This window comes from Dermacentor silvarum, unplaced genomic scaffold (assembly GCF_013339745.2).
Source record: "Dermacentor silvarum isolate Dsil-2018 unplaced genomic scaffold, BIME_Dsil_1.4 Seq908, whole genome shotgun sequence".
NCBI classification, from domain to species: domain Eukaryota; kingdom Metazoa; phylum Arthropoda; class Arachnida; order Ixodida; family Ixodidae; genus Dermacentor; species Dermacentor silvarum.
This window is the reverse complement of record NW_023606954.1, coordinates 46,516-72,177: the sequence shown is the minus strand read 5'-3', so window position 1 is coordinate 72,177 and position 25,662 is coordinate 46,516. Positions and strand designations below refer to the sequence as shown.

The window sequence follows — 25,662 nt, the reverse complement described above, 5'->3', positions numbered from 1 at the left end:
GGTCCGAAATAGCGGCGTAAGAGTTTCTCGCTAAGTCCTCGTCGGCGTATCGGAGTCCAGACCCAAACACGGTTGCCGGGCTGGTACTCAACGTAGCGTCATCGAAGATTGTAGTGTCGGCTGTCAGTCCTCTACTGGTTCTTCATGCGCAAGCGGGCGAGCTGTCGACCTTCTTCGGCACGCTGCAAATAGGTGGCAACATTGAGATTTTCTTCGTCGGTGACGTCCGGTAGCATGGCGTCAAGCGTCATTGCCGGGTTCCTTCCGTATACCAGGTTGAACGGTGCCATGTGCGTCGTTTCTTGCACGGCCGTGTTGTATGCGAAGGTCACGTACGGAAGGATGGCATCCCACGTCTTGTGTTCGACGTCGACGTACATTGCCAGCATGTCGGCGATGGTCTTATTTAGGTGCTCGGTGAGGCCATTCGTCTGCAGGTGGTAGGCGGTGGTCCGGCGATGGCTTGTCTGGCTGTACCTCAGGATGGCTTGAGTTAGTTCTGCCGTAAAGGCCGTGCCTCTGTTGGTGATGAGGACTTCTGGGGCACCGTGACGCAGGAGGATGTTCTCAAAGAAGAATCGGGCTACCTCGGCAGCACTGCCTTTGGGCAAGGCTTTTGTTTCGGCGTAGCGGTGAGGTAGTCCGTAGCGACGACGATACATTTATTCCCGGACGTCGACGTCGGAAAAGGCCCCAGTAAGTCCATCCCGATCTGCTGGAACGGTCAGCGAGGTGGCTCGATTGGCTGTAGAAGTCCGGCTGGCCTTGTCGGCGGTGTTTTGCGTCGCTGACAGTCTCGGCATGTCCTTACGTAATGGGCGACGTCGGCAGAGAGGCGAGGCCAGTAGTATTTTTCTTGTATCCTCGCGAGCGTGCGGGAAAAACCGAGGTCTCCAGCCGTTGGGTCGTCATGGAGAGCTTGCAGAATCTCTGGACGCAATGCTGAGGGTACCACGAGGAGGTAGTTGGCTCGGAGTGGGGAGAAGTTCTTCTTTAGGAGAGTGTCTTTTGCAAGAAAAACGACACCAATCCTCGCCTGAACACCTTTGGCACAATGATGGTCTTGCCTTCCAGGTAGTCTACAAGGCTCCTTAGTTCCGTGTCGGCTCGCTGTTGTTCGGCGAATTCGTCGGCACTGATCGGTCCCAAGAAAGTGTCGTCATCCTGGTCGCCCGTGGCGGCGGTTCAACGGGGGCGCGAGACAAGCAGTCAGCGTCAGAGTGCTTTCGCCCGGACTTGTAAACGACGGTGATGTCGAATGCTTGAAGTCTCAGACTCCATTGTGCGAGGTGACCTGAAGGATCCTTCAAGTTAGCTAGCCAACACAAGGCGTGATGGTCGCTCACAACTTTAAAGGGCCTGCCATAGAGGTAGGGGCGAAACTTTTATGTAGCCCAGATGATGGCGAGGCACTCCTTTTCTGTTGTGGAATAATTTGCTTCCGCCTTCGATAGCGACCGGCTAGCGCAACTTACAACCCTTTCTAGTCCGTCAGTCCTCTGCACAAGCACGGCGCCGAGTCCTACGCTGCTTGCGTCGGTGTGGACTTCGGTATCGGCGTTTTCGTCGAAATGCGCATGTATTGGCGGCGATTGCAGGCGTCGCTTCAGTTCTTCAAATGCTTCGACTTACGGCGTCTCCCACTTGAACTCGACGTCGGCCTTCGTGAGATACGTCAGTGGCTCAGCAATCCGTGAAAAATCCTTGACGAAGCGCCTGTAATAGGCGCACAGTCCAAGAAATCTACACACTGCCTTCTTGTCAGCGGGCGGAGGAAAGTTGGAGATGGCCGCAGTTTTCTGAGGGTCGAGGCGCAGTCCAGACTTGTTGATGACGTGGCCCAAAAACAAGAGCTCCTCATATGCGAAGCGGCACTTTTCTGGCTTTAACGTGAGTCCGGAGGTTTTGATTGCTTGAAGAACTGTTTCAAGGCGCCGCAGGTGTTCTTCGAAGCTTGAGGCAAACACAACGACTTTGTCCAAATAGACGAGGCAAGTCTGCCACTTCAAGCCTGCCAGTACTGTATCCATGACGCGTTGGAAAGTCGCAGGTGCCGAGCAAAGACCAAACGGCATGACCTTGAACTCGAACAGTCCGTCTGGTGTTACAAAGGCAGTCTTCTCCTGGTCCCTATCGTCGACTTCGATTTGCCAGTAGCCGGTTTTGAGGTCCATCGTCGAAAAATACTTTGCGTTGTAGAGTCGATCCAAGGCGTCGTCAATCCGTGGGAGGGGGTATACGTCCTTCTTCGTGATCTTGTTGAGGCGACGATAATCGACGCAGAAATGTAGGGTTCCATCCTTCTTCTTCACTAACACCACGGGAGACGCCCACGGACTCTTGGACGGTACGGGCTCTGACGGATTGGGCGGACATATTCGTCGGTTACACTGCGGTGCTTGGCGACAGGGGTTTGTCGAACTTTCGACGACAAGGGGCGTTATTAGGTGGCCTCCCGCTGTCCGGATCTCCCCCGAAAGGAGCATTACAGGAGTGGTAAAAAAGAACATAAGAACTGTTCTAAGCAGAGTTTTCACCAAGGATTAAAATTTAAGTATGTGCAGTTGAAGTAGGCGGCGGGGAAGGGGCATGATGAGAAAGGGGCAGCAAATGAAATGTTTCGCAATCACTGTTTTAGGTGATGGTTTACATACCTGAAAGGTAAGGGAGGTATCGGTGAAGAAAGCTGGCTTGTTGGCACCCACAATCACCAGGTCAAAGAGGTCACGCCACTGAGGGCCTAAAGCATGGGATGCAATGGCAAACGCAAGCAGTGGCTCTGAGCCAGTCATAAGAAAAGTGCGGGTGCCAGCCGTTCGCAGGCTCTGGATCCAAGCTTTTACTGATGGAGGGCAGGGCCGAACAAGCACATCGGGAGTCTGAAGCAAGGTTGTGGCTCGGGGCCCACCCGGACGGTAGAAGTGGATGATTCCCTCCAAGAGGTCATGCCAGAGAGGCTCCAGCGAGGCCTGCGGGAGACCTTATTTACACAGTACCAGCATATATCACTTTATACTACAAGTCCTTCCTAAGTTCGTGTATCTTTTATTTATTTACACTTTACCTATATCGCCCAACATTGTGTAGCTAGCAAGGGGCGGGGATGGATCACAACATAGGACAAATAGCAATAGATTGTTGTTCATGGTATGTAATAAAATAAGAACAAAATCACGCAAATTACGCGAAACTATACCGAATACAAAAATTACCACAAACATACATGCTAAACAATAGATACTTTGGGAAAATAATTCCATTTATGTCAACATTACTGATGTCAACATTATCTAGGGAACAGAAGAAGATTTCATTATTAGTTTTTCTAACATATCGTCTGGGAGCCGGTTCAATTCTTGTATTGTTCTTATGAAGAACAAACTACCAAAAGTGTGCGTTTTGAATGGGCATTGTAATATTTTTGGGAAATGTCTCGACGAAGTGAGACGTACGTCAGTTCTGAGAGGTATCCATGGGGATTAATGATTCTTATAATAAATAATGTAAAGAAATTTAGGCCGACGTTTCTGCCTTCTCATTGTTAATGGCTCCCCCCCATCCCAATGTCCTTCTTATTTCAGAAATCCTCAAAAATGTATTATATATACAAATCTAGCTACGTGATCTTGCGCTGTTTCCAGTCTATCGATAAGGTACTGCTAATGAGGGTCCCAAATTATACAAGCATAATATAGAATGGAGCTTACATACAAAAATTTATGTTTGTTTTACGGTTTGGGCAGCCTGCTTAAAATTCCTCCGTATATAATGACACTTTACTTGTGCTTGTCACTGTAACTTCGATGTGCTTATTCCACTTAAAGCTGTCAGAAATGTAGACACCAAGATACTCATGTAGTCGGATTTGGTGATCATTATTGAATTGTTAATGGTGTAATTTGTCTCTAACTTATTGACATGGTGAATGTTGAGCAGCAGCATTTCCGGACGTTAAGGCTTATTTTCCATTTTTGACACCATAGCGATTTCGAGTGCAAGTGGCTCTGCAAAGTGTCGGTATCTCTCCATGATTTGATTACCTTAAACACTACGCAGTCATCTGCAAATAATTTAATGGGTGAACTAATATCTTCAATGATGCTAATACTATAAATAGGAAATAGTGGTCATAATACGCTCCTTGTGGTACAAGAGACGTCACAATCACCGCAGATAATTTGAGCCGTTCAGAACTACACTTTGTGACTGTTTAAATAAATTTTTATACAATTAATAACTTTAAGGCTTATGTTTACCGGAAGCACTGCCAATTCTAATAGGTTGTGTGGTATGGTGTCGAAAGCCTTACGGAAATCAAGAAATACTGCATCTACTTGGAAAATACTGTCTAAAGAATGTCAAATGCAATGCTGAATTCGACTAGCGTGTCCATTTCATGATTGGACACGCTACATACCCAATACATGAGTGTCCATTTCTAAAACCATGCTGAGATGGTGTGAAGTAGTCGGTTGAATCAAGGTATTTGACCATTTCACTGTAAATAATATGCTCGAATAACTTACAGCAAATTGCTATTAACGAGATGGGCCTGTAATTTTAACGAGTTTTTGGCACTTGATTTATGTACCAGTATGATGTGTGCAACTTTCCAGTCATGTGGAGCAATTCCTATTAAGTGTGATTTCATATATAATGCTACAGTTTTCAAGACAACCGGCGATAATCCATCAGGGCCAACTGCCTTGGATGTCTATCTGTTGTAGCAAGTAGTCAACATCATGAGCGTCAATCAGAGAATCACAAACATTGCTAGGAACTGGCGCAATATGTGCCAGTCATAGCAATATGGGGTACCACAATGATGAATCCCTCCCATTCCCACTTCACTGCATTGCAACTTCACTATACAATTTCTCTGGCTACTTATCGCTCTTGTTGTCTGCCCATTGGAATGCACACAAAGGCAGAGCTGAAAGGTTCTAATGGCCATTTTACCATACAAAGATAGACATACAGCTTCGTTGCGCATCCTCGAGGGAATGAACAGTGCACGAGATGTAATGGTGTCCCATCTTCTGCACTGTTCATTCCGAGTTCGATATGGCTCGCACCAGCTTACTCCTGCATCTCAAACATCGCTTCCGCTGCCCTGATTCAATGCACACCACCAATGGTAGATGATAAGTGAAAGATAATCTGCATGCATCAGCAAAGCTGAAATGGCAAGTTTCAACCATGGCCCAGTTGTGCCTGGGACCTGTAAGTAGCCAAGAAAAGGAAAAAAAACAAGTAACTCAGTGTCAGCTACGTCAAGGGAATTGTGTCAGCCATCATGCAATATGCACAAATCATCCTTTTTTATGTCTGTTTTAATGGAACCTTCCTCCCCCTATATTTTTTCTTAGCTTGTATTTTCCCAAGAGCCGTAGGACAATTCAGGCGTCCACTGGGAAGTGAGACAGTTCTGATGCCCACATACCTTCATTTCCACCCTCCTTCTGTCCTTAACTGCTACAACTGCTACTATTAACAGTCAGCTTTAGGTGAAAATTATTCAGTTGTATAGCACAATTCCGTAACACACATTGCTACAATGTGAAACCCTGTTGCAAATAGCAGCATAGGCCCAAATTACATCTGCTGGTGCCTTGTACAGGGCAGCAGAAACACAAGCCTTAATGAGCCACACCTCGGGTGGTGGTAGGCTGCCTCGTTTATTCTACCTATGCTTTGCTTAGTGGAGAGTACTTTTGCGGTAAAAGGCAGCACATAATGCGCATCAACAATACCAGGGGCCAGATGCATGGAGAACTGCTCCAATAATGACACTAGCAAGAATCCTTTCATAGATGCCACCTGTAACCAGATTCATACAATGTCATATGAAAGCAACATTAACAGGTAGACTGTGGCAGCCCGTTTTGAAGTCGCCATTTTGTGCATGATGACCCACTTGTAGGTCACTTTTGATATTCCTCTAATGCAACTCGCCAGGGCTACCATAAGAAACACCCTCAAGGTGCAAAGAAGTGGCTCCACGACACGTCAAGTGAAAAAGCAACAAACTTGTTTCCACTTCTTTGATTTCTAGCAAAGACATCACTTGCACACTTCAGGAAAGCCCTGCACAGCCACACAGGGAGAACAAGAGCAAGGATCATGAAACACAAGTGCTGTTGCCATGCTCGGTTTGGTAGCGTGCACATAAGTATGTAAGGTGCTAACAGGGGTGAGACTGACGAAAGTCATTTTGGCGCAATTTCTAGAGCAGGTCAAGATGCGTTTTGGAGCAGTTTGGAGCAGACAAAACAACATCTTGGAGCAGCTTGGAGCAGACTAAATTTCATTTTGGAGCAATTTGGAGCAGATAAAATTTAAATTTGAAGCAGTTCGGAGCAGGCCAATCTGAATTTTGGTGGAATAATGGAATACGGCAACGCACTTCGAAACCCCAACGAAACACAGAATAAACCAACAGGAAGCTCGTAGTGGAAGCGCACTTCGTAGCTATAGAAATATGGAAGAGTGGGTCGAGCGGGGCTCGGCGCATGCTTTCCTGTAAAGCCGGAAACATCGGTTTCACTACGATCAAACTATATTAACTATATATTTCCGCGCCTATGCTCATGACGATAGCGGAAAATATTCTCAAATTATGCGGTCCAATCGACGCTGTAACATAATTTCCGTGTCACCGTATGTCACCGCAGACGAAGAGCCACAATCAACCCTGATCTGGTATAATGCAAAACTATTTTAATCTGTTTTTGTTGCAATAGCAATGATATGGACACTCCAGGCATATTTCTGGTGTCGCCGTCGCCATGATGTTCCATACAAAGTCCAGGGGCGATAACATCATCGCCGCGCGCTGTATGTGCGAGTCAAAGTGTGAGGATGAGCCGACGAGGATGAGCCGACGATGGCAGCTCAATCTTGCGCACGCGAGGGAGGAAAGTGGGGACGAAGCGCACCGTCTCCGATCGTGTGCAAGGCACTGGGGGAGCGGTCGTTCTACTCCGGCGGCTGCTGCGTATGGCGTGGCCGCGCGGGCCCTATCTTGAAAGCGATCTGTGATAGGGACATAGTGCGAGTGCTGATAGCTTCGTGTGCGCTGTTGTTCGCCGCTTAGTTCGTGTTGAAGCAAGGCAGCACAAAGGTGAATTCGCTCACTGCTGCCTCGCTTGCTCACTCAAGTGTTTCCATAGCGAGTTCTGCGGTAATCGAGTGAGATTGTGTTCATGTTTGCTCGTGCGCGCGTGACACCATGCTTCTTAATTTAGTGAGTGCACACATGTTTACAAGTTTATACGGCAGATGAAACTACTATTCTTGCTGCTTATAGCTGTCTACTAATTTGCTATCGCAATCGATGCTTCGCCTTTCGGCGATACTGCGACGTTTTATGCCAAATCTGCCATTAGCCCTTCGGTGATAGGTCAAAATGGCGTACGCCTCGCCCATATGGACATAAAAACAGATTGAATAGTTTTTATGTTATCCCGGCCTTGAGGACACAGATGCCCCCCCGCTTCAGTGCATGCCTCCGAAATTCTAGGTTGCTCGCAGTGCTCTCAGCCTACTTTTTGTTGTTTTGCACCTCAGATAGGGAGCGCTGCGCTGCTCAGCCCACTAAACCGTATTTTATGCTCTAAACACAGCCGCCTAGCCGTTCCGACAGCAGCGACAACAGCTTGCAGTTGCCGCGCGCTGCGCCTGCCACTAGCCTGGAGGGCTGAATAGTCCAGTTTTATAAGCGCGCAAATTACGAGAAACTCTGCAGGAGGTGCCGTCACGCGGTGTGCGTAATGTGAATGGCTGTACTCTTTTCAGGAACGAATCCGCCGCTGTAGCGACCACTGCCGAAGCCGTTCTGGCGCAGCGTGGTGCAATTTTGTCAATTTTTCGTGTTTGGTGCAGTTTGGCGCAGGAATTTGGCATCTGTATCAAAAATGCGCAATTGCTAAGCGCAAAAAATGCTAAGCCTATCTCTAAGGCAGAGTTGCGGTATTAGGGATGGCTAATTCGAAGCGTCAACTACTGGGACAGAGCAAGGCACGAGAAGAGAGACAAGACCATGCTTTTTGTGCCAGTAGTTCGTACTCTAATCAGCCATGCTTCCATACCAACTCATCCCATTTTTCGCTTTTGATCAACAGGGATGGTCTTAAGATTGTCTGTGTACCCGCACTGGTGTAGGCTATCTTTCAGGGTGCCTCTTTATAGCATTGCATTTGGCAAGGGCCGCAACCGATTTGGCAGCAGCAGGGCGAATCCTTGAGCTGTGTGCTGATCTGATCTTAAATGAATGTAACTTATGGTCACATTGTGATTAAAAGGACTTTAATTATGACTACAGGACAACTATTGCAACTGGTTCCACTAGAGCCTTTTCTGTATGTGGCTAGATCAATATGATGGTTTTTGCACCTGAGAATCACAAGTCTGATTTCCGAGAGAGGCTTTCCTTAGCTGTAGCGACTATACAAAGCAATAAATATCCATACATCACTCAACAGTCAACCGGGGAGACTTGAAAAATAGGCATCTACTTGCAGAGCAAGGCAGAGCATCTACTTGCGAACTTCGCACCTAAACTGTTGTGTTGGTACTATTATGATCTCACACATTTGAAAGCTTTTGCACCTTGGGTAAGGTTATGCCCGAAAGTTATCAGAACTGACTAGGTTGTAGCTTGGCAACCTTTAGAATACAATATTTATTGGTAATCTACTAGCAAGTCCAAACAGGTGCTGCTGAAATATCATGATGTCACAAGAAGCTAGCCCATCTCTTGCCCTTGCAATCGTTTTTCTTACCGAGGGTTCCACTGCGAATGAGACTGGCCATCTGGCTTTGTGCGCATATTTAGTGTTCTTTAAAGGGCCCCGTCACTAGGCCACATAGCACATATTAGTGAAGCTGCAAGAATGCAAAGATAAAAAAACGTAAAGTTGTGCTTATGTTCACAAGACTTCCCACAACTTAAAGAAGGTTGTGAAACAGTTTAGATATGAGGTGGCGTTTTTCGGCTCCTGGCAAGCTTGCTACAAAAGGTTTAAGGGTGCGAATAAAGCATACCAATTCCTGCATAGATTGCAGTGTTGGGGTAGTATATCAGATTTACAGAAAGTAAATCTGATAGTATATATATCTTTACAGAAAGTAGCCTGCTGTAAATACTTAGGTCTAACAAATACCAGTAACTTATCGTGGAACTTACACATAAATAACACCTGCTCTGCCGCTTTCCGGAAACTATCTATGCCTTCTACGTCACAAACTAAAAACTGCTCGGCCTAGTGGTTAAACTACTTTGTTACTTTTCCTTAATTAGGCCAAAAATTGAGTACACTTCTATAGTTTGGGACCCTTACACAAAAATTACATTCGGAACCCTCGAAAGAATTCAAAGAAAGAGTCTGATTATTTACAATAAATTTAGGACTACTGACTCCCCCACTGCCTTACTAACCGCAAAGAGGCATTGAACTACAGTTAAACCTGCTTATAAACGAACCTCCATATAACGAATTCCTGGATATAATGAGGTTTTTCTATTCCCCGTCGTTACTCCATAGAAGCACATGTATTTGAGACCTCTACGTAACGAAGTGGCAGCAGGAGACCCCCTCGAAATAACGAATTTTTCCCGCCGACAACCTAGAGATTTCCCCCCAAGTTTTGTCATTTTGGCTGCGAGCAGCAACCGGAAGCACCTTCTCCGCCGCGACAGAATGCGAAGCGACGGCGCACGTGTGACGTTGCGTGCGAGCGTGTGCGAGGCAGGCCTGCAGCCCTCGACCCGGCGATCTTGCCTCCGCGGGCGTGACCTTTCCCCTCCCTTCATTCAAACCTGATCCTGCCGCTTGCTGCAGCTGGCCTAGCCCGCCAAGCCGGCACTCTCCTTTTCCACTTGATGTTGCCGACGTGCTGGCAGACGTTGTGACACATTACACTCGATGAGCGCAGACACGCGCTGTCCAAACGCTTGCGGCATGTGGAAGCGCCGCTGCAGAAGCGAGCCAAGTGACCTTTTGTGCTGTTGTCTATTGCTTCAAGACAAACTGAGCGCCGAGAACACACAGCACTCGCAAAGCTATGAGCCGCCGACGCACCTACACTGCCTAGACTCTGCCCCAACGCAGATCGCTTTCAAGATACGGCCCGCGCGACCGCGCTCTGCTGCGCAGTACACAGTTGATGCCAGAGTACAGTACAACGCCGCCCGCTATCCCTCCCCCCTTGCTCCCTCGCCGGTGCCTTGAACCACAATGGAAGAAGGCGCGCTTCCTCCCTGCTTTTTTTTCTTGCGAGCGCGAGATTTAGACGCGGTCTTCGGCTCCCTTTGCATGTTTTCACTCGTACATACAGCACATGGCACGCGGCGACTGCGTTATCGCCCTTGGACTTTATACGAAACATCTATGAGCCAAAAACAATTTTAGGGCCACAACGCGTCATAGACACCATCTTTAGACAGCAATACGGACCTCGACGGCCATACTTTTGCTGGCGGAAACCGAAAATACGTCATAGTTGTCGCCCCCGGCACTTTGGGCGGCCAATGCCATCGTCAAGCCACCAAGCCAAGCGACATGAAAAGTCAAAATGGCCGCTCGGGGCCGGTGCGGGGTGGCAGTTCGCAACGTATGATGCGGGAACGGTCCCAAAGTTGCGACGCAACAGCGGGGTTAACAATGCATTGGGTTCTATGGAATCTGTGCCGGGACTGGCCGAAAACGATGTAACATCCGTTCCCGGGTGCTGCGGGAAAACACAGCACCCGGGAACGTAACAGCGGGGTTCTACTGTAACACTATACGACACTACGATGCCATCGTGACGCTTGCTCTTCATTTCCGATGCCTCGTGCTTGTGCGAACGACACGCGTCCACGCATCCAGTATCTGGTGTGACACTTCAAGGATGAGTGCTTTGACGAAAACGGAAAATGGGTGCGCGTTACAATCGAGGGCGCTTTAGAATCGAGTAACTACGGTAAACATTATTTTTTTTAAGTTTTGTGCCGAACCAGCATATAACGAAATCCTCTTTATAACAAAGCTTTTCGGGAATTTGTCAATTTCATTAAATCCAGGTTTAACTGTATTACAAATTCGAAGAAAGAAAAGTAGACTAGAGTTTCTATCAAACTTAATTAATCATAGGCTACCCTTAGACACCGCAACATACGTATCTCCCTTGATAAGCAGACCCACTCGACACCACTACTCTCATTCGCTAACACCAGTTTTCACAACGACTGACACTTTTCGGTACTCTTTTTCTGCAAACAATAGCTGACTGGAATAAACTAACTGGAGCATTTCCCCAGCGCCCGTGACCTGTATATCATTTGTGTAATTAATGGTGTTATTTCGTGTTACAGTTGATTAAATTTTCTTAATCGTCTACCTTATGATGACGCACATTTTGTGGAAAGCTTGTTACAAACTTGTTTCATCCTGTACCTTTGTATAAATAATCTTGTGTATCCTGCTCACTCTGCTTGGACTTCTTGTCCGCAGTATTTTTAAATAAATAAATAAAATAATAAATAAATACCCTATCATGTGGCAAAGTCTACGTAGCCCAAACAGGAAGGTGCGTGAATGTGCGCGTGCATCAGCACGAATTGTCAAGTAGGAATAAAGCGAATGGGCACATTCCTATCCATTGTTTGGCGTGCCCATGTAAGCCGATCTTGAAAGAAGTAAAAATTTTGTGCCATATAAGAAAGAAGCGACATGATTGTGTCAGCGACACCTCAGTTTATCTGCACAACAGTGAGATGAGGTTTATTCACGAGCGTGGTTAGGTTGCGTGTTGCATGAACAGAAAGTTATTTTTGGGTGATTTATTCTTGCCGCGCACACACAGTGGTGTATTTCTAGAATGCACTTATATGTGGTTTTCGTAGAATAAAAATTAGTTGCAGGTCTGCGCCTGTCCTTGTTTCATGTTCTCTCCGTGGTCATTTGTTCACGCAGTTAAAAAATGTTTGCACATAGAAAATTTTGGTTATACACTGGAAGTTGTTACGTGCCCTCTTGGGAGCGTTCTACTGCAAGAATTTTTCAAATTGGTTCGTTAATAGCAAAGATAGAAATATTTCAGTGCTGCAAACCCATGATTTCAGGAGGCGAGTGTCACTGCCAACAAGGACACCCTCTCCACTTGCCCCGTCTAACCTCCGCAAGCAAAATTCCTTCCCTGCGTTTTTCCATACTGGAGCTGGAGGATCGTATGACGCATACGTCACGAGCCCTGCATTTTTTTTTTTTTTCACAGTTTTCTGCTGCGCGGCGCACTTCTGCTGACGGTTGCACGCGCGAGCTGTTGCGTTTGTCTTGTTTCACGCAGAGCAGGATTTGCGTGCTGTGCACGAGAACACCTGACTAGCGGTATAAGTCAGTGCTACGCGAACACTGAGGCAGACGCAAGCAAATCACAAAGAATGATCGTGTGCTGGAACACGGTAGAAAATTACATAGTTTCGGTGTCTGTGCTCGCGACTGCACAACATGGGAACAAGCAGATGAAACGGAAGTGCATCTCTCTTGTTACGGTACGAAGTAAAACAAAGACAGACATTTGGTTTGTAGGTTTTATTATTTCTCTAAGTTTTGATTCGTCTGTTGAAGCAACAGATCAAACAACTAACTGCTGTTACCATGAATAATTCTCAAAGTCACGTGTCACGGAGAGTGACATAACAGCACCTACATGTACGTAGGCACACTTGCGCATATACGTCAACTTTCCGGCCGGGAGCGCGGCGCCCGCAAAGAAAAGGGCAACGGTGTTTGGTTTGAAATTTCCGCTCTTTCTGCAACGTGTAGCAATGTAATACTTAGCAGCCACGATCGTTAGCACGCATAGTGTGTACTGCGCTTGTCAGCTCAATATGGCCAGACCTGGTGACCCTTTAAAGGCATCTGAGAGGCACTGGGTTGCGCACTACAGACAGTTCTAGTCTAATGTATTGACCCACGGCTTGTTTGCGCAAGAATTACAGCTGCACTAACAGAAACATATATCTTAGGTTTGCTTGCATGATATGTGGTAATGGCTACATCTTTTAACAACCTGAATATTCTTAGACACGTGGTAGGATATTAAAACTAAAGAGAACATAATAAAGAGAACTACAAACCCTGTGTGAATAGCTCACAGTTAGCGGCTTGCAGGGAAATACTTTTCACCACCACCTGCAACAGCAACTGAGTGCCTTTATTTTGGTGACTACCCACTTCTCAGAGCGAGAAGCACTCACCGCTGGTTTGGCACACGCAACCATATCAGCATACAAGGCCTCAGTTGGCACGGTGAAGTAGTCGGCGAAATTGTACCACTCCTGGGATGGACGCAGGTCACTCCGGAACTTCAGCCCAGTGTACTCCTTTTGCAGTTCCTCCACCTGGAAAGAGAAATTAGCCAGCCATGTTGCATTCCCAATCTCCCAGTAAAAGTGGCTAAGCATGCAGCAACATAAGCCGCAGCTTTCAAAGGATACCTTGGCGAGGCTAAGGAAGCCTGCACTAATGCCGGCTTCACTAAGTCATCTTATTAGCCTAACAATTTTATTGACAGGTTTCAAAGAGAGGGTAGCTTTACTAAAGAGGAGATGGGACCATATAGCCCGTGTCAAAGGTTGAGAAAGGCACTGAATTTGTTTTTACAGCAGCTAAGCTCTAACATGCCCACTGCACTGCTATGACTTACGTTCTGTTTTAATGCTTCTCGCTTCGCCATCTTTTGATGGGGCAAAGTAATGCCAAAACAAACTGGGGCACACATCAGGCAACCCAGGCATTGGGGTAAGTTAATCACAAGAAAGGTCCAACGAAGGATTTTCATTTCGTCAGATTTCTGATTCGACTATGCATAAAAAAAAATAGAAGACAAGAACATAGTGCCAGTGGCAGAATCTTGACTAGCAAACCTGAATGAGAGACGCTACACTTTCCCGGGTGTGCATGCAACCTAACCTTGTTCAAACAACTTGGCATGACAGCGTTCGTCACATACAGCACTGCAACTCTCCATTCCAGGATATGCCATAGCCTTTCTACACATCTCATGCACCACCACCACCTTTTGATAATATTGTTACGGGGAGAAAAGACGCTTGACAATATATTTACAACATACAGACAACGGCAAAAGACAGGCATACAAGAAGCCTGTGCACGTGGCGATCGTCGTCTTCGTCAGTCCTGTCATCATCGTTCGCTACTGCAGCGCCTCGTAGCAATATTAATATGCGCAGCAGGATTTCTGACAGGTGCTACTTTGAGATAAACCTGCCACCACTTTGCATGTAAATTAGTTAAAGAGCATCGTTAATAATGGCCTTGAGCATCGCCTGACCTAAACCGTGTACACAAGTAGAGCTTCCTTGGAAGAATGTTTAATCACATATAGCAGAGCAACCAATAAAAGAAGACAGAAATACAACCACAACTAAGGCACCATAACCATTTCATCTTTCCTCCAACTATAGCAGTCCATGAGCAAAAATGGAAGCAAGAAAAAAGGGAGGTGCAGCTCATGACATAAACGCGATGTGGCCCTTCAGCTCCAGTATGGGAGAAGGCAGGGAAGGAATATCACATCCGGACGCCAGTCGAGGCCGAAGGAGAGACAGTTTGGGCCGTATTCTGAAACGTTACACTTCGGCGATATTTCGCTTTCAGGAGCGTGCTGATTGGCTGGTTGAGCAAAACCGGAAAATAAGTCGCGCCACCTAGTAGTTCCGGTGTACATCATTTTTACGTCACGGTGCCAGTGCATGCTCCCAACATGTATAGAATAAACGAACACGCCTGTGTCGTACTGCGGCCGATACATTCGAAAACGACACACCCGAGCCACTCTGCACTTGCACGGTGCGCCCTCTCGTGTGTTTTGCGAAGCGTTCGATTGCGCATGTTGGTAGTGCATGCTGATGTTACGGGTAAGCAGCCGGTTGACTTATTGAACGCGACTATCGCCTAGGCAAAGTATCACCGAAGTGGAACGTATCAGAATACGGCCTTTTGTTGGCTGTGAAGGTCACCACCTGGCAGCATGACATTTCAGTTTCTCCCATGTCCTCTCGTAATGAACCAATTGTAAAAATGTTTGCAGTAGACTGCTCTCTAGATGGCATTGTGCAACTTGAAGCAAGACTAAACATTCACCAAAATCAGGAAAAAATAAAGAAAGACAAACGAAGTTTCAAGGCCCCTTGTTCACACTAACAAAAATGCACAGTCCTTGCTTATGTACTGGGTAGGTGACGCAATGAGCGTGTGTAGGTAACTGGTAAATTTACCTTCCGGTTAACCTCCCTGCCTTTCGCATCTCATTTATCTCTCTCTCTCTCTCTCTGGTAAATTGCCCTGTGTCCTGTTAATCGCATGTGGTGTTGTCTGGATGTAGAATGACACGAGCAGCAAGTGTGTAGATGGGGATATTTCCCTGGCGATGATATCTTCTGCGTCCCAGTTAATGATATGGTCTGTCTTCTGGTGATGCTCGGCCAGCACATTCAATGCCGTGTTTGCCTTTGCCAAGTAGTACTGGTGGTGCTTCTTTCTTCTCCTAAAATTTCCTAATTCACTGATGTATGTTGCATCACACTCTTTAGAAAGAATATTGTAAACAACACTTGGATAAAAGTCACACTTGATGGGGTCCTTCCCACGAACTAGGTGGCTGCAATGCTTTCTGGAAGAAACATGAGCCACCTGTCATCATCATCAGCCTATATTTAATACCGCTGCAGGACGAAGGCCTCTCCGTGTGATCTATATAATTACCCCCATCTTGCGCTAGCCGATTCCAACTTGCACCTGCAAATTTCCCAATTTCATCACCCCACCTAATTTTCTGCTGTCCTCGACCTCCCTTCCCGTCCCTTGGTACCCATTCTCTCTCTCTCTCTATATATATATATAGAAACTTTATTTGGCCGGAAAATATTTTAAGTATAGCGGTGGTCGGAGCCCCTCAGTCCAAGGCCCCACTGGCCTCTGGCGCCTGCCTGACCTGGCTAATTAAGGACTTTTGTCCTGCCAAGTCGGAACGGCCGAGCTGTGCCTCCCACTGCTCCATTGAGGTATTAATACCCTCATAGGCCCATTCTCTAACTTATTGGTCCACTGGTTATCTGCCTTACGTATTACATGGCCTGCCCAGCTATTTTTCTCTTAATGTCAACTAGAATATCAGCTTTCACCAATTGCTCTCTGATCCACACTGCTCTATTCCTTAATTAAAATTAAATTATGTGGTTTTAGATGCCAAAGCTACGATCTGATTATGAGGCACGCCGTAGTGGGGTCACCAGAATAATTTGAACCACCTGGGGTTCTTTAACATGCACCTAAATCTAAGCACATGGGTGTTTTCGCATTTTGCCCGCATCGAAATGTGGCCATTGTGGCAGGGGTTTGATCCCGCGACCTTGTGCTTAGCAGTCCAACACCATAGCCACTAAGCAACCACGGTGGGTTCGCCATCTTCCTGTCTCTTAACGCATTAATGCGCCTAACATTTTTCGTTCCCTTGCTCTTTGCACTTTCCTTATGTTGTTCTCAAGTTTCTCTGTTAACCACCAATTTTCTGCCCCATATGTTTGCACCGTTAGAATGTCCTATACCCCATAGTTATTAGCAATATTGGCAAGTGCCTTATATATAGATATAGAGTAGAAAAAGTTAGAAACAGTGACCAGTTAACAAAACTGTCATCTTCAGGCACATATCCCCATTTACAATGTACGTCAGCCAGAACCTTGGAATGTATAGAGGAGCCGAACTAGCTACGACCACCAAATGTCAAGGTTTTGTTTACTGACACTGTTAAACTAAATGCACAGAGAAAATGGTCTCGACGCATCTGTTCTGCGTTTAAAAAAGCTATGCAAAGTACTTGTATGATGGGTTCTGTTTCCACGACAAGTTCATGTTCTATTTTGTTTCATCTCTATCATACCTGTTTTGAAAAGCTGTATAAAATCTTTCTACGATCATTTGTTTATGCAATCTCACCGTAGTTTTGGGGTTTTTCTATATGAATTTTCTTTTTTTACAGCGTCATGTGAAACACGTGCTTTCGATCAACCGCTACGAAGATGTGCCCATGTTCCCCTCAACCTGCAACGTGCAGCTTCTTGACGTGGTCATCGTCGCAGCTTTTGATGCAGAATAAATTCAATACAATTTATTGAAGCTAGTGCTGTTGCAATTTCCACAATCAATGATGCCAAAGGGTAATCTATGAGACATTATGTAGCTTGCTGTGTTCATATGTGTGCAATAGCTTCAACTTTTAAATTGTTATTGTGGACAAATCTGTTTAGTGTTTTTACTGTTAATTTTCTTTCTTAAGAATCATTATCTTTATGGTACACTTAAATGATTGCTTTTATAGAGGTCACCCGTCACAATTGTGCTTGTGATTTCAGATGTGCGAATAGCAGCTGTGGTAAATGTGCTGCTGGTCCCTTCGTGTGTAGAACTTTCCTTAAAAAATGTGTTTAGCCTCGATTTCTCCGTTGGAAATCAACTTATTTTCACACCAAATAAACACCCAATTTTTGGAAGAGCACTTTAACAGTCGAAATTGATTTAGTGCTTCCCTTTCAAAATTACTCTCTAAGCATTGGAGATAATCAGGTTTCAGTAGTCCCATTGAAAGCCTACTCATGCTCACAGCAAAGGTTATTTGCTGTGTAATAGAACATTTGAAGCACTGTCAGAGTACTCTCAAATGAGCACTAAAATAATAAGTTTCTGGTTACTTCGGTGCCTTCAGCCGCAGCAGAGTATCACATTGGTGAAAGCTTCAAGAAGCCCGAGGATAAGTGAGCACTAAACAACATTCTAAGAGCAAAAGAAGATCACATACGTAGATTCAAATTTTCTGTCACCACAAAGATCACTGCTATTTCCTTGTGCTTATTTCAATGTAAATATATATTAATAACGACTCGCCCTCCTGGCCCTGCGACCGTGGATGTCCAACGAAGCTGTTGAAAACCACCACTACAACTGCTGAGGGGTGTATGCGCAACGCTTTATTGCTCAATTCCTCCTCCGGCGCATTATTCAGCCATGGGAGAATGTGGACGTACGGACTTCCTCTGTGCTGAAATTCCACGGCAATACGACCAGCACAATGCCGCTGGTCGTTTGTTTTACTCATTGCCGTTCCTCGGGAGTCGTAACTATAAGTTGCCTATCCATAGCGGTGCAGCAACAACAATCAAATCAGTTGCTAGGCTGGTTCTCTTATATATGAAAATGGCAGCTTGCACAACAGTAATCTTTACTAGGAAACGTGTGTGGGGAACACTAGGCGCTGCGCATTTAAAAAAATTTATTTATCCTTTACCCACAGCGCAAATTTGGTATTACAGTGGGGGGCGATACATATTACATGACACATAAATGCATGTATATGGCCACACAGACAACAAAATTATAAAAACAGCATCGTCATCAACAAAATAACCGAAAAGAATAACATACATAGATGCAGTACACAAGTGTTTTAAACCCAAAAGTGTGTTATAAAGCAAAAGAAAACAAACGCAGTACGCATGCAAACGCAGAGATACAGGTGTACGACTTCAAAGCGGGTATTTCACGCAGGAACACTTCGCAAAGCCCAAACTGTGACACACACGAAGCGTGGCTACTGCGCGCAGATAACAGCTTCGAATCTAACGATGAAATGACGTGACCTGGCTCAAAGCGGAACTTCATTTGATGCGATAGCTGTAATAGCAGATGGCAAACGGTTCCATTGGCGAATGGTTTTTGGAAAAAAAAAAAAAGAGTTGTATGCTGCCATCCTGCATTTATATTCATGTACCTTTTGAGCATGGTCAAGGTGTGCGGATACGTAATATGGTTTGACGATATATGTTTCGCGTGGAATGCCAATGTAGGAATAGTATATATATTATGGAAAAGTTTGAGCCTTAGCCTGGTTCTGCAGTGGTCTAATGATTCCCAAGCTAAGACTTTCTTAGATATTGCTGCATCAAGTTAGGATGTTTAAATGATTTCCCAAGTACGTATCGAGCCGCCAAAGTGTGAACTTTCTAAAGTTTTTCTTCATCAGTTATGGTTGGCGGATGCCACACCACACTAGGATACTCCAGTACTGACCGTACATAAGTTTTGTAAAGGAGCTCGTGGGTAGCTTGCGGAAAGAAATGCATACTTCGACCGAGAAATCCTGAAGATTTGCAGGCCTTTCCAACTGTATAATATACATGGCAATGTCAGCAGAGCGATGACATGAAATAGACACCTAAATACTTGTATTCTGGCACTATTTTCAGACGAGTATTGTTAATCGTGTATGTGGATACTAGCTTTGAACACTTCCTTGAAAACGCCATGCACGTGGTTTTATCGAAGTTAAGCTCCATTTTCCATTTGGCACACCACTCATATATAGTGTGAAGGTCATGTTGAAGCACATCATGGTATTACGTTATATTTTTATACAGGATACAATAATCTGCAAAGATTCTCATTTGGGACACTAGATTTCATTGTTACCATTAATAGAGTCCTGCATTGTTAGCAGGAGCACCTTATCATCAATTATGTAGTTTGGATGCCTGATTTGTGCTTGTTCTTCATTGAAACGAATGTTGTGCTGTACGTTGTATGCGTCATACGTCATATGTTGTATGTGTCATGCACTTTTCGCTTCAACCACTAGTTTTTTTTTCTTTTTTGTGAGGACGACGCTGTGAAAAATCCTGACCAACTACAGGTTAACAGCTTTGCTGTAAAATAACCTCACACAATTTTATCTCTTTTAGATTACATGACAATAAGGGATGTCCACACCAAGCTGATGGCTCCCTCGGAGCAATGAAAAGCACTGGACATAGAATTAGAAGGAATGCAGAAGTAACTGCAGGAATGGCCCTGTGTTGGTGTCACGACTTAGATGCAGTAGTGAAACAGGTAAGGAAATAATATGCATTCATAATGTCATTATTAAGGTCTGTCCAACCCCGTAACAGAGTGACGCAGTTCTGAGCATGCACCAAGTTTGTCAAGGCCTCAAGGAAGGTGGCATTCCACTATTTCAGCAGTGTGTAATACCCTTATCTCAAAAGCCATGCTTCGTGGCTTACTGAAGTGTCACCACTCATTGTCAGACAAGCGGAATGCGCTGCGCATGAGTTGAAATGCATGGAAAAGGTCAAGTTTAATTCTACTGAATTGAATAGAGAGTGCCAAGACTGTGGTTAGCCAAGAGCCAATTATAAAACACCTGGTAGTATCAGCTTACTGGGCCAGTAATACTACTCATTTAGGAGCACACAGAATGCAGCATGCCACAGACACGCATCAAACAATGAGGCCACAAAAAAAAATAGGTTGAACCCTTTATCAAAGGAGTCAATTTGAATTCTGGGGGGTTTTACGAGCCAAAACCATGATTTGATTATAAGGCACGCTGTAGTGGGGGACTCCGAATTAATTCTGACCATCTGGGGGTCTTTAACGTTCCCCCATATGCACAAGACACAGACGCTTTTACATTTCACCCCCATCGAAATGCGGCCGCCGCAGCCGGGATTTGATCCTGCAACCTCGTGCTTAGCAGTGCAACACCATAGCCGCTAAACCACCACGGCAAGTATGCAAAGAAATCGGTCATGACATGAAAGTGAAATATTTATTGTAAGGAGAAGTCGTACCTTTCCTGCATGTTCACAAAAAGAATCCATAAATATGCACACTCTTTCATGAGTTGTAGTTTTGCTAGAAGAGCGATGTAATGACAGCAATAGCAAGGCCACGAGGCGTGTGCTGCAGTGCAGCGTAAACAAAACCCAAGAGGCTACCAGGCACTGTAGATGCGACGATGAGCATATATTTGGCGAAACTACGCGTTAGAGCTCCGGCGGCATTGTGCATGCACACCCACACATTTCTTTAAAGATGAGCAGGCACGTGTTCGGCAAGCGTGTTCATCCAGCAGCATCTTACGGCTGAAAATAAGCTTGCGATGAAAAGTGGGCAACCAGCAGGCGCACTGTTTTTCTTTTAGCTGCTCCTCCCCTTATCGTGAGCGACCCTTCCTTCCAGGTCGTCCTAGCCTTCTCCAAATGTCCCTCTTAAAGCTACCACCACCTTTACAAAGTGGGCAAAGTGGTGCCATCCCACATGGATCCCAGCGAATTTGTGTGGCAATGATTGGGTATCGCACTCTGATGGTCAGGCCACCAGCCAAAACAGGCTTGGCAGCACACCAGCTATGGCCAGCACTTACCCGCATCGCCTGTTATTCTTGCAGGTAAAAATTTCCTATTGTACCAGGGTTACATGGCGCTGGTTGTGCTGCCAAGCCCCAGCTATTGTGCTACTTTGATGTGCAACTGTGCATCTGTGTTATTTGTGGAATTGTTACTTCTCACGGGTGATATTGAAGAAAACCTTTGTCCTCCTGGAGTCCTTCACTGGAATGGAATCACACTGTAATGGAATGCTAACAATAAAGAACGCCTCTTAGGCTTGATTACACGAAAAAGAGATGCGTCTTCGTAGCCTGGCCGAGTGTGCTCTGGCCACAAAACTTATAGCCTGCATGAATGAATCAGCCCAGTGTCATTCAAAGGTTCAAACGGGGAAAGAAAATTTTGCACTCTAGTTTGTTTTCTAGTGTTTGCGCATTCTGGAGTGACAGTAAATTTGCATCTTTGTCCAGTTTTAGTGTACTGCAAGTTTGTGATTATGAATCAACTCCTGAAAAAGTTGAGTGCACTCCTGAAAAAAATATGCATTAAAGTTAGTATGGGCAGCTGGGAAAGTTGGTTCACTTGCATTCTTGAGAACTTAAGGAGAGGAAAAGAAGATTGACAAGTTGACAAAGATGAGTGCAGGAGGTGGTTTTCAACCTTATTGCACTCATCTTTAGCTGCACAGTTTTCAAGAACGCATTAAAAAATGTCTGGTGGAAATACCTCCACAAAGACCCTGCCCCACCACCACCCTGCACCACCAAGGAGCTGGATCGCACAGCCTTGGGCCAGCTGCACCATACTTCTTTCACACTGCCAATCGGTTTGTAGTTAGTCCAAAGACCTGTTCTGGCCCTTTCGATCCTGAAGAAGCGTAAGTCTAGCATACTCAATTGCAAGTAAACCGCCTCGCTCCCCAATCATTTCATTGGTGGGGGATAAAGCATTGTGAGTTAGACAACACAATATAATGGAACCAAATAAATTACCTATTAAAATGAGAACTGCCTTTTGCACTACTAGAACTGTCCAATCCAATGGGAATAAAATGACGCCGCATTGATGTCCCAGCGCCACGGCTTAAGCGAAAAATTCGAGACAGATTACTTTACCGCTCAAAAAATGATAATGGAGTTTCTGAAGCATATTTCGGCAATATAAACTGGTGGTCGCTTACAGTGAGCCACTTATCTACCCCCGAACTACTTGCCATCAGCCAGACGAACCTCCGAATCTGAAAGGCGTTTGAAACCCTTCAAGGCGCGGTCTACTTTTCCGTTGGCGTCAAACTTGACCAGGAGGCCCCGCTTTTTGTCCATCAGCAGACCTCTCTGCGAGAATGCCCGCGCACTGGGCCACAACCTGCCACCCGGCCGCTGGTGACCAGCGCTCGTAGAGAGGTAGTCGCGGACACTTCCGTGGATGAGCTCGAACAGTGCCGGCAACCGGTAACGCGCCAGCGTGTTGTCTAAGTCAAACCCGACAACGTCATAGTCGGCCAGGCAGAAGGTTGCGGCCGCACCGCTACCAGTGCTGTCAACGTTTGGCCACGTAGTTGTCGACATGCCACGCGAGCTGGAAACGACAGCACTGCGACGAAAACGAAATCGGCGACCAGCGGCCACTAGAGCAGCGATCATCGCACACACACCACGGGGATAGAGAGAGCGTGGTTGTGAATATATATAGTGACCCAGTATGTATAACATGCGCGCGCTGAGCTTGCTGTCACAGGTTGGCGGCACCGTTCTGTTTTCTTTGGGCTGGATTGGCGCGGCTCGATACGTGCTTGCGCTTGTAGGTATGATCACCGGTTGTCCGGTTGTGGTGCGCCTGATTTCTGCACTGGGTTATCGTCGGATCGCTCGATGCTCGCGCTTTCTAAATGTTTTCCACGCGATGTTTGCGCCAGTTTGTGTGCGCTTGGTTTCCTCACTGTCAATGATTAAATGTAGCGCCATCTCCGCTGCCCTCCCCAACTTCGCGCTCGTTTCTCCTCGCGCCCTCTCGCCCCTAAAATCCCTTTATAAGAAAAGTACCGTGGTAAGTGGTTCTTGAGGGAAAGGGAAAGGTTGGCGCTATCTTCTGCAGCCCTTGAGGGAGCACGGCTCAGAGAAAAGTACCGCCATCCTTTGATCAACGCCGCTTCTCTCTCTCCTGTATCTCCGATTGGATGATGGTAGCGCGCGCTTTTCACTTCTTTTTCCGCCTCAGAGCCATGTTGAAAGTCCTCTGCGCAGCCGCAGTCGCCGGCGGCGCGCTCCCGGCCTGAAAGTTTCAACGTAGACTTTCTAGGTGCACCACCGTCGACTTGGCTTACGCAAGCAAAAAGTAAAGAAAAAAGCAAGCGCTTTAGGAGAGGAGACGGCGGAGGAAAGAGTAGATGGATTTTACTCGCCCCTCCATTGTGGCGCCCTCTTCTCCGCTGCAGCGTAGCGGACGACGCCATTAATGCAATCAGGGTGATAGCTTTTCCAGCGAAGTTTGTATAACCTGACAAGTGTCTGAGGTGGTGTCACGCTTAAACCCTGTCGCGAACTCGCGGTCCTTCACATGGTATATACCAAAATTGGCATGGAAGCAGGGGCGTAGCCAGAAATTTTTTTCGGGGGGGGTTCATCGGCCCGACCGGGGGGGGGGGGGGGGGGGGCAAGCGTCCGCTTTCCTCTACGTGACGTGATCGATAATAAATATCGGTAGTTTAAGCACCCTCTATGTATGTATATCAAAGACATGGGACCCCCCCTCCCCCCTCGCGTGTGTGTGTGCTAGAGCACTGCACGGGCTCGGGCTTACCCGAAAGCCCGGGCCCGTGGGCCGGGCCGGGCCGGGTAGAACTGTTTTTTCACGGGCTCGGGCTGGGCTCGGACACGGCGTGTGCTTTTTGACCCGGGCCCGGGCCGGGCTCAGGCTTTCTGGTGGTGTGCATGTAACGTGCAGTGAGTTATTCTCGGGCGACTCAACTCTGAAAAACATTATTTTTCGGTCTCGGGCCGGGTTCGGGCCAGTTTAGAGTCGGGCTCGGGCCGGGCTCGGGCCTAAGGTAAAGGGGTGGCGGGCCGGGTCGGGCGGGTAACGTAGATTATTTCCGGGCCCGGGCCGGGCCCGGGTCTCGCCATAAAAGTTTTGATCGGGCTCGGGCGGGCCACCCAACGTAATAACGGGCCCGGGCTGAAAAAATCGGCCCGTGCAGTGCTCTAGTGTGTGCTTGTGAAGAAATTAAGTAAAAAGTAATGTAAGCTCAGTAAAATACAGTAAGTACGACAGGTACAGTGGGCGTTTGGAGCAACCGTCTCTCATCGCGCCACTGAATGGACCAGTCTTCGAAAACGCATCATTGAGACGACCCGCCCGATCGGAGAAGACATCATTAATTGTTAATCTCCGTTAAGCGTGGATGGCGTCGTCCTCGTCGGGGCGAAGTGCGTTTCACAGGTCAAGGACGGCTATACATGTGAAAATGCACGTGTTACCAGGCTATACCTACTCCCATAGCAATAGCTTGTTCGCTGCGTCTTTGCGCTAGAAAACTTAAATACGCGCAAAAACGAGTAATGCTTTTTTTTTTACGAAGCTTTCGTCGCCTTGCATTTCCTGCGGCAAGTGCATGGGCTGCTGTGTCTTCCGCTGTGTGCGAGCGTGCAGCCGTCATTTGCCTTTACGTCATGGCATGTGTACGCATTTTAAGTAGTACGCGCGAGTCATTTCTGCTTCACTTAGGCCGGTGCAAACAGGAAGCGGCCTTGTACCTCACAGAATCTCGACTGATTGGTGTACTAGTGATGCAGGAATGAACTCCGGTCTTGTTCAGTGCATAGTGCAGATAATCAATTTCTCAGGACGCGTGAACTCCGACGAGAACTGTCAGCGCCTGCAACAAGAGTTTACTTACGCTGTACTGCGCACATGTAATCCATGCTTGTCGGCTGTCTGTTTCGTGCATTCTGTTGCGAGTCGGTGGAATTTCACTGCTGGCATCAACCCTTTGGTGGGCACATTGCTGGTTTGGGATTCCACAACACAACAGCAACTACCAGCCTTTCGCAATTGCTGGTTGGGGATTCAGCAACACAACAGTAACTACCAGCCTTCCGTAGGGGCGCAATCGCAAACGAGAGACGTTCTGCGCTGCAGACTATGGCTACGTTCACAGTTGGGAAGCGGCAAGCGGGTGGAGAGGCCAAAGCGGCCGAAAAGGCCAAAGCGGCCGCAAAATCTTTTCCGCGCATGTCCAAGTTCACATTTGTTTTGCTACCACCGCGGCCGCCGCTGCCGCTTTCGTCCACATCCATCTAGTCTGCGTACGTTTGTCGGCGTGGTGGCGCTCATTATCGCATTATTTCGAGCGGTATGTTCATTCACTGACCCACCCGTCATCAAAAGTGATCATCTTGCGCAATTTCGCGTGTCATCTGCAACCTTCGGTA

At 46.6% G+C, this 25,662-nt stretch overlaps 1 protein-coding gene across 1 annotated transcript in view; it reads right to left on the bottom strand.

The window, feature by feature from the left end:
- The window catches only part of LOC119435791 (5'-nucleotidase domain-containing protein 1), a 44,110-nt gene extending 21,132 nt beyond the window's left edge, over nucleotides 1–22,978 (bottom strand). Inside the window, exons 1-3 of the mRNA XM_037702510.2 lie at nucleotides 22,462–22,978; nucleotides 13,244–13,387; nucleotides 2,655–2,969 (exon numbers count right to left, since the gene is read on the bottom strand). Coding sequence (XP_037558438.1) covers nucleotides 2,655–2,969; nucleotides 13,244–13,387; nucleotides 22,462–22,944 — 942 coding nt within the window. The 5' untranslated portion in view covers nucleotides 22,945–22,978. The remainder of the gene's footprint in view (nucleotides 1–2,654; nucleotides 2,970–13,243; nucleotides 13,388–22,461) is intronic.
- Nucleotides 22,979–25,662: the final 2,684 nt, after the last annotated feature.